The sequence below is a fragment of the Stigmatopora argus genome, chromosome 16 (assembly GCF_051989625.1).
Source record: "Stigmatopora argus isolate UIUO_Sarg chromosome 16, RoL_Sarg_1.0, whole genome shotgun sequence".
In the NCBI taxonomy this organism is placed as follows: Eukaryota; Metazoa; Chordata; class Actinopteri; order Syngnathiformes; family Syngnathidae; genus Stigmatopora; species Stigmatopora argus.
In genome coordinates, this window is record NC_135402.1 from 13912521 (window position 1) to 13922500 (window position 9980).

The following is a 9980-nucleotide window of genomic DNA, read 5'->3' on the forward strand; positions in this document are numbered from 1 at the left end:
TGAAGACACACACACAGAACTAAAGATGGCGCAAGAAAATGGCTGACCAATGTGGAGCCAGGAGGACAAAGGGAAAGATGGCGGCCGGCCAACTGAAGGCAAAGCCGACCATCACCCACCAAGCGCCCCCTCCCCCTGCACAAACAGGAAGGGGAGGGGAGGGAGAGAGACAGAGACAGAGCGAGTTGACAATATTATGATATATTAGTGACAAATTATGGGTCCTTTATTAAACACTGAAATTTATATTAGGAAATAACTAGTGAAAGGTTATTTTCCCTAAATTTTAATTGTGGTAAGTGAACTACAGAAAATGGTTTATTTTAAACAAAAACCGCCTTCTTGGAGCGGATAGGAATTTAACAGGAATTCAGCTAGCGCAATTTAGCTATTGGTTTTAGCAATATGAGAGAGATTTGCGATTTAGATTTAAGTATTAAGAATCATCCAAATTATTAATGATATCAAACATGAAGACAATGCAAAAATGGCATTCATCTAAATTTTTAATGATATCAAACATGAAGACAATGCAGAAATGGCATTCATCCAAATTATTGGGAAATTATACCTGGCAAGTTTAGATAAAAATAATTAATTTAGGATAGGCATGATTTCCCTAGGATGCAAAAAGCATAAGATATCTTCAGTGCACGGGAGATATCTTTTGTTTTGCGCCTACATAATGAGGTCAACCGGACAACAAGATATGGAAATCCTATTTAGTAGACCATACCAAACGCCATTATTCACTACACAATTGGAGCTGAATGATGAGGCTAATCTGGCTATCTGCATAAAAGAAAAATAACGTTAAAGAAACGCATTGAATTTGGGCTAGCAGAAGGAGACTGTGCTTCTCAACAGGAAACAAACTGGACCAACGGTGGTTCCAAGAGCCTGTGTGCTCAACCCAAAGTATAGAGAAGAAGCACGAGCAATCCAAAATGAGAACGTCCGTACAAGTGTTGCTGACCAACCAGCAGACATGAAAATAGCTGAATGCGGATCCATCTTTGCACTGTAAGAAGTTCCTCTCAGTTGAAACGTTTGAGGAGACAGGTACTATGAAGACCCGAATAATAGTAGGCACTGGAATAATAGTAGGGAGTGGAAAATTCCAAATGAATTAATAATAGTAGGCACCGGAATAATAGTAGGCAGTGGAAAATTCCAAAAATAATGAATATTAGTAGGCACGAGATAATTAGTGTCTAAACAGATTCGATGCATAGAATTGCGTATAACGTAACTCTCGTATATATTAGGCCTACCAATATATTGTAATTATGTATATTGCAACTCTACCAGTGGCAATTGCACGTTCTTACTAGTACTAGTACGTTAGTAAAAACAGCACGTGTGCTTTACACGTAGAAAGTTAATGACATAGAACAATGTTGCTGCTGCACGGACTTAATTGAGGCAAAAATTAATAATCGTAGGCACCCGAATAAGAATCGGCATGCGAAAATTTGAGTTGAAAAAATAATCGTAGGCATACGATTATTCGGGTCTTCATAGCAAGATAAACTTTTTGACGTGATCAGACGTAATGGCAAGCACTCCAATATTGATTGGAAAGATTATTGCTCGGGGAGCAATGCCAAAGATTATTGCTCAGGGAGCAATGCCATAAACCATTAGGAACTTTTTATATTGGTTTTATTGTCTCCATAAAAAAGGGTGAAAGCGTTTCAATTGAGACCAAACCAACTTACAGAGTTAAAGTAAACAATTAGAAAGAAATGGATAGAAATGTAACTAGATTTTAATTGTATGCCTGACTATTGAAGAATATTGATTAAGAAAGTTTTATAGATGATTGGCAAACTCCAAAGACAATGGAATGTTACATTTGATAAAAAAGACTACTAGTATGGAGTATTTTGAATTTCAAACAACTGAGTTTAATATGCAACGCGATACACATTGTTAAATGCATTGGGACTTGATTAGTATGCATTTTATAAGTCATGAGTTTGAATTATGCTAAAATATTAACCCTGACAAACAAGGGGTGGTCACATTATAGTGGGTTCAATTCTATTCAGAATTATTAATGTGTGCATTTTTTTCTGGATATTAATTGATGTAAAAAACTAATATACTTCTTGATCTTAACAAGGGAGCAGTGATCAAAATAGAATACCAGCTAGCATATTTAATTTTGACTGATAAGGCATTTAGATTTTCACAAACTATAGTGATGGAATAAGTAAGATTGTTGTGATTTTTGTTCATTGGAGTATTAAGCCCAACCAAATAGCTGTATGCAAATGTAAGGCACATACTAGAGCAGGGGTGTCAAACCAGTCCTCAAAGGGCCGCAGTGGGTGCAGGTTTTCATTCCGACTCAACAAGAGGATACCTTATGCAAGTATAATCAGTTAATTAAAGTCAGGTGCTAGATGGTGTTAGAAGACACCTGATTGGTTAAAATGTCGGCACTGGATCGGTTGGAACAAAGACCAGGACCCACTACCGAATTGACCTCCGAAAAGACTCGCACTTGTTTTAAAATGGATGCTTGCTTGTTTTAACTCTTATGCAATTGTTTTGATGACCTTAATTGTTTTGACTCTAATGCAATAAAATGGGCAGAGAGGATTCGATTCTTTAGAATGATCTGGGACGAAGGCGAGTCAGGATCGATTCTCTCTTGCAAGATAACGCTGGATATGCGTCCGGTGTCTTCCTTATCTTAAAGCGTATCTATTGGTGAACCCAACAGAAGGAGCCATGTCTCAACAGGGGGGATGGACTTGGTACAGCGTGTGTTCCATGTCCCAGAGGTCTAAATACCTACTTTAAAAGACGGATGTCGCGCTATAAAAAAATTGTCTTTTGACAAATAGGTTAAATGAGAAATGAAAACTTCAGTTACACGCATAGCACAGCAAACATTTGTATACAATTATGTACAGGTATGATATAGAAAAAGTTCAGCACTTCAAATCACTCAAGCAAAAGGTACAGATATGATATTGTGGAATATTGAGGCCCTGTTAGTCTAGATAAGACCTACTCTGGCAGATAGCAATATGTGTTCATGAGCCAAGGTCAGGCTGGCCTTAAATATATCAGACATTGCCAAAGCGATTGCAAAGGACAGCATGTCCTTCACTTACTCACTGTACTGTGCTCAGACGTCAGACATGACTACGGACGGCGGATGTCCTTCACTTGACCTTCAAGCTTTAAAAGACGCAGTTTTTCAATAAAGTAGGTCATGCTTCCTGTCTGCAACCAGAGCGTGTTGTGCATTTTTCCTCTCCAATAATGATATGTTAAGCAATTAGAAAGAAATAGAATTCTCTTTCATGGGGAACTTGAAAAGTGAAAGAAAATAGGAATATTCTGGAGAGAGCTACAGTCAAAATTAAATGTACTTACCAAAAAATCAAGACAGAAGCACCCGCACAGTCAGTCCAACCCCATTTGAAACAATAACCATCAAAACGAATTACACTTATCAACAAAGTAGCAACACTTGAAATGCACATTTACAATCATTTGATTATGTTAACGACAACCATCAACTCACATCCATAACTCTGCATCCATCCCCTGTTTATAAAGCACAGGAGCCCAAAGCCAGCTATACCTCAAAATGCAAACAAATCAGGGCCAATCAAGGCTATACATGAAGCCCACACGAGAGCATGACATATCTACCATAAGTCGTAATCAACATGGAAAGAAAACCGTTATCCCGCACCTGGAAACTCGGTGACCAATCAGCCCCACTGTCCATTTAGGGACATCATGTAAAAACAACGATCCATACATCAACTCTGCTTTCAGCTTTAACAAATACAAGCAGGTCCCACCTGCTTGTTTAGAACCAAAAGACAATTGTTGCGCAATCAAAAAAATTCTCTTTTAAAAAATGGGTTAGATGAGAAAGGAAAATTTCAGTTACACGCATGCGGGCCCCACAGCTGATATTGCCTCTGCTAAGTCCACACTCTAGGCATCTGAGCATGGTCGGGGCTATGTAACCATGATATAAATGCAGAATCATGAGCTCCCGCCGAGGTGGAAGCCTCACCACTACTTTGGAATGCAGAAGATTGTGCTGCCATCTTGGTATGCTTAAAATGTTTGCGCCTTTCCCAACTCGTTACGAAATGAGAACTCCTCTTTTTTTGGCATAATTGGTGAAAATGACGGTGTAAACGTATGTAAAGTATGCAAAAAAGGAATGTATAGTATATACAGAAGCAGGAGTATGCCTTTTCGGAAAAAGTAAGGGAAAAGTGACGGTCAATTAAAAACAAAAAGGCTGACGAATTTTACCTATTTAAGCAATGTTTGGGTGTTATTTTTGGTAAAACATTGTAAACCAAAGTGAAAATATGACAAAAATAAATACTCACACAATAGAAGTGCGCAGTTCATGCAGCTAACTTCAAGCGGAAGCACTCCAGTGTGCACTGAAGAAGGTATGGAATTTAGAATCGACACAAAGTGTAATGCTTAAAACCACCGCAAGAGAGCAGCAATCTAACATATTTCTGCTGAGACATACTCATCGATAATACAAATGCTCAAAGCTTGAATTTACACACTTAGAGAAGGTAAAGAAATTCAATCACTCATCTATTAGGATTCGACAGCCGTTTCTGGCCACCATAAAAAAATCAACTTTCTACGATGCACAGTTCGGACAAAGGTAGCGTGAGAATCTTAACATATCCCTCGATCCATAAATCACGCTTTATAAGGATTATAGAAGAGAAAATAAAATATGATGATTTTAAAAAGTATTTTAGTTGTTCTGTTGTGCAATAAAGATAAGACAACTCCCTCACACTGAAAAGTGTAAGTAAAAAATAAAAACTGTAGAAATTTTGACAGCCGTCTTTATTTTTACAAATTTGCCTTCAAACAAAAAGTTGCTGTGTAATATGGAATACCGTACCAATGATGTTTTCAGTTGATTATTTTATTTATTTCATATTGCACAGCAACTTTTGGTTTGAAGGCAATTTTTAAAAAAAATAAGGTTTTATTCTTTATTTTTCATAGTGTAAAGTGAAGTGTCTGTATATAGCGAAACGTCTTTAGGCGAATCATCCGATCACGAAGGTTTGTGTCATATTCAAAAGATATTTTCCCGCCAGAATGTGGGATGCTTCATGTTTGCAGACCAAAGTGATTGCTTCTATCTGATCATTGTGTTTGGGCATAGTCTTTACAACAATGTGTGAAAAACAGCAGATAGCCCTGGGTGTTTGTTGTATAAACATTTGACCTGTGTTCTGGCTGTTGTAAAACTTTTCCTGACCTGTCTAAAGACCCTGTTTTTATGATTCGAAGGGAAGTGTCATATCTTCAGAATCTCTATCTCAACAGATGGCCACTTCTGGTTTGTTATCGGGTCTGGTCGGCGAAAGAGAAAGCGTCTGGGAAAAAAAAGAAGCGAGGCTGTCGAGTGGGCCTGTTGTGTAATCGCCATGTTCACGAATGCTCCAATGTGTTTTTCTTGTGTCTGTATCCGTTCTTGCTACTGCAACCAAGATGGCGCCGCTCAAGTGGCAGCCGGTAGCGGTAGCTCTGTCCGCTCTTGCTCGTTTTGTGTTTTTGCTGCTTTTCTATCATTTTTAATTGCATTTTAATATTTCTTAATGCTTTCCCATATACTTTGCTTTTCTTTGTACTTTTTGCTTTTTGCTTTGTTGTTCTGCGACCTTTGCGACTCGACCCTACCCGTCGCGTGGCTTGGTTTCTTTGTGCTAGTCCTAGACGTCTTTGGAGCCGTTCAGCCGTGCCTCCGCTGGCATGCACCCGGGACCGGGACCAGCTCTGAGCAGTGGACGATAGTGCCGGGAGAAGAGGCAACGTTCCAGACCGAGCATTCCATCATTGTTATGGGAGCGTGAGATCTCTCCGCGGTCAGATGGAGCAGCTCCCGGTGCTTGCTGGGCTGCTTGTGTGGTTTGAAGCCCCCCACCGGCCTCTCCACTGCTGCTGATCAGGTGATAGGACAGCTTTGGAGGATCTAGGCAAGGAACATGATCTTTAAAACCTCCAGACTACGGAGGGACTGTGCGGATGCTTGAAAGAGTGATTCTGCATATTTAACCTCAGTCTCAGTCTGCAGAAGGTCCCCACCTTGTGGACTTTCTGTGTGTGGCTCCAGTTTTATACCTAGGTCTACAATGTCTTGTCTGTCTTGCTACTGCAACCAAGGAAATTTCCCAAATACGGGATGAAATTAGAAATAGTTCTAATCTAAAAAAAATCTAATGCAAATAATCACCGAGACGAGGCTACCCTCGAAAATACCCGATGTTACCGTGCAGCTAGCAGCCCGCGCACTACTCGGATCAGACAGGATGTTTGACTCAGGAAAAAAAGAGGTGGTGAGCTTTGCATTTATGTGAATGAGGGAATATAGTAAGACATATTAACAGAAGAGAAATAATCCCATAGTTGTCACGATTTACCCAAGCTGCGGAGCAAAGTGGAACCCAGGAGCAGGAAGCAGGCCAACGTGAGGAAAGTGCTGGTACACAATTTTGGATTTTAATGAAAACAAACAATAAAATAAAATAAAAACTGGGACAAAATTAACAAAAATACAATATTAACAGGGGAGATGCACGTCGACTAACAGGCAAACATCACTAAACAGGAACCAATACTCCCACAAGGACAAAAAAGAACACAGGGTTTAAATACACAGACAGGGCTTGATGACAATAACAAATACCTGGGTCACACAAGTGAAGGAGATACAAAAAGGGACACAGCAGGTGAAACGCATACAATCACTCAGACAGGACACAAGGAAAACACACCTATCCACCAACCCCAACAAAACATGACAATGGTTATATCAAAAAGACTACATATTTAAAAAGTTCATGTTCCTCGCAAAATGGGGTGCTTCTAGTGACATGAAAGTTGGCATTTTATTGTTTTGTTAAAAACATTTTATTATATTAAATACTGTTTATAATTAATTATGAATTTTTAACTACATAATTCAAAATTTATTTCTCCACATACAAATGCAAACTCTTGCACATGCAGATACCCACACATACTGAACTATTTTGATAAATTGGGAAAAGTGATGCTGTGCCAACTGCCTTACCTCTTTAGCCACATGAGAGCCAGCGTGGCTCCCGCTTTCGGCCACTCTTTCACCAGGTCTTTCCGCTCGGCCTCTAGAATGTGCTGCAGTGTGACGTACTTCTGTGGGTCCTTCACATAGACTTCTTTAATTTTCTATATGTATGCATTCACACACACACACACACACCTCAATGAAATCACTATTTTAGATGGAAATAGATGTTCAACAGTGTGACTGTGAGGGATGGGCTTTTGAAATAAAATGGACTGAAGACTCACAAGTAAATGCCTGAATTATTAACTAATTCGCTGGGGTCTGCGGCCAAAGTCAAGTGCATTTCAAACCCACACACTTTCTCATGCAACCTCTAACAAAACCACTCACATCACACACACACACACACACACACACACTTACCATGATATTGCCGTTAACATCGGACTTGATGAGCGAGAACACTTTGGAGCCTAAACAGTCTGAAAGAAAGGTGAAAATCCATTAGAAAGCAAAAAGTTGGAACAGGCGGTCACATTTAACCAGTGGCGGGCCGTCAGGGCCTTCAAGGCCTTCTCTGCTGGCCTAAGAAATGTCTGAATCATATTATATTTTGTCCATCAATACTTATTATTCCAAATGGTCTGTTAGCTTCCTTTCATTGCTTTTCCCCCTGGTTGCACTGCTTCCAGATGTGTGTTTTCATATTGAAGCATTTAACCAATCACATTTCAGCCATTATTTGTTGCCAGGATCAGAAATCTGCCTCAGAGCATTCACAATCAGTTCTGTGGGCTCTGCCGCTTTAAACAAGCGTAGATAAGACTGCTCCTTTAACCAATCAGATTTCGAGTTGGCAAACCACAATGTATTGTCGCGGGCGTAGGGATACGTCATTGCCTTGTCGCAGGCAGAGGGATACGTCATCGCTTTCACCAACTATGATTAGCTACCAAACTGTATCTGGAGGTAGCTGCACAAGCAAATATATTGTTGTGTTGATTTAAAGCCATTTTCAAGACGGACTATGCCAGAAATACGACAGGACAGCCTCGACTTTCAGCATTAGCTTCGATGGCGATAGAAAAGAAGGAGGAAAGAAAGGGGGATGGATATTGTGTACAGTTAAAAAGGATTTTTGGTGAGTAAAATATGGCTATATTCCTAAATAATATTTCAATTATGGGCCCGGTTCTGATATCTGAAAAGCTCCAGTGTTTGTATTTAATCACTAAATGCTGCTAGGAAGTAGATTTTACCCCATTTTAGTGCAATTTTTGCCGTTTCGCCATTGACGTCCATCGCTGTCTTTTCCCCGGGAAATCACCTACATGGCCCGGTTGTAATGTCTGAAAAGCTCCAGTATTTGTATTTAATCACTAAATGCTGCTAGGAAGTGGATTTTATCCAATTTTAGTGCAATTTTTGCCGTTTCGCCATTGACGTCCATCGCTGTCTTTTCCTGGGGAAATCACCTCCCTGGCCCGGTTGTAATGTCTGAAAAGCTCCAGTATTTGTATTTAATCAATAAATGCTGCTAGGAAGTGGATTTTACCCCATTTTAATGCATTTTTTGCTGTTTCGCGTATGGACGTAACGACCTTCATCGTTGTCGTTTTCCCGGGGAAATGGTACTCCGGGCCTGGTTCTGATCTCTAAAAAGCTCCAGTATTTGTATTTAATTAATAAATGCTGTTTTCGGCTGGATTTTAACCCATTTTCGGGCAATGTTTGCTGGTACGCCATTGATGTTCATCGCTGTCTTTTCCCGGGAAAATCACTCCCCTGGCCCGGTTGTAATGTCTGAAAAGCTCCAGTATTTGTATTTAATCATTAAATGCTGCTAGGGAGTGGATTTTAACCCATTTTTGTGCATTGGTTTATTGATTATTTTTTATGTGTCGCAGCTGTAGCTGCAGTCGAGGTTTAATAGCCATAAAATAGTTTTTGAGGGTTGGATTGATTCGTTGAAGGAGCTACGAGAAAATGCACGGACCGCCACTGGTATATATGTACGTATATATGTATATGTGTATATGTGTATATGTGTATATGTGTATATGTGTATATGTGTATATGTGTATATGTGTATATGTGTATATGTGTATATGTGTATATGTGTATATGTGTATATGTGTATATGTGTATATGTGTATATGTGTATATGTGTATATGTATATATGTGTATATATGTATATATGTATATATCAGTGGCGGGCCGTCAGGGCCTTCAAGGCCTTCTCTGCTGGCCTAAGAAATATCTGAATCATATTATATTTTGTCCATCAATACTTATTATTCCAAATGGTCTGTTAGCTTCCTTTCATTGCTTCCCCCCTGGTTGCACTGCTTCCAGATGTGTGTTTTCATATTGAAGCATTTAATCAATCACATTTCAGCCGTTATTTGTTGCCAGATCAGATCTGCCTCAAAGCCTTCACAATCAGTTCTGCGGGGTCTGCTGCATTAAACAAGACTTGCTTTTAACCAATCAGATTTCGAGTTGGCAACCCCACAATGATTTTTCATAGGCGTTAGCATTTTGCTGCCTGGGATACTTCATTGCTTTCACCAACTATGATTGGCTAGTAGGCGGGCCAAAGTCCGGATGTGGAGGCAGCCAGAGATCGCAAACTCCACCCACAATGGCTGACAGATTTGGTTGCAGATTTGTTCACAAAGCTATTTTCCAGACGGACTTTTCCAGAAAAAAATGGACATCATTAAGAAAGGGTGGTCAACTCCGAAGCTAGCAAGCCTGTTACAGCCGGGAAAATGGTGTGTGCGCCACTTTCATTGCGCTAACTTAGCTGCACAAACAAATATATTGTTGTGTTTATTTAAAGCCATTTTCAAGACGGACTATGCCGGAAATATGACAGGACAGGCTCGACTT

At 39.7% G+C, this 9980-nt stretch overlaps 1 protein-coding gene across 1 annotated transcript in view; it reads right to left on the bottom strand.

The window, feature by feature from the left end:
• The window catches only part of LOC144091345 (glycolipid transfer protein-like), a 31731-nt gene that overhangs the window by 16357 nt on the left and 5394 nt on the right, over positions 1-9980 (bottom strand). Inside the window, exons 2-3 of the mRNA XM_077623602.1 lie at positions 7508-7566; positions 7109-7242 (exon numbers count right to left, since the gene is read on the bottom strand). Coding sequence (XP_077479728.1) covers positions 7109-7242; positions 7508-7566 — 193 coding nt within the window. The remainder of the gene's footprint in view (positions 1-7108; positions 7243-7507; positions 7567-9980) is intronic.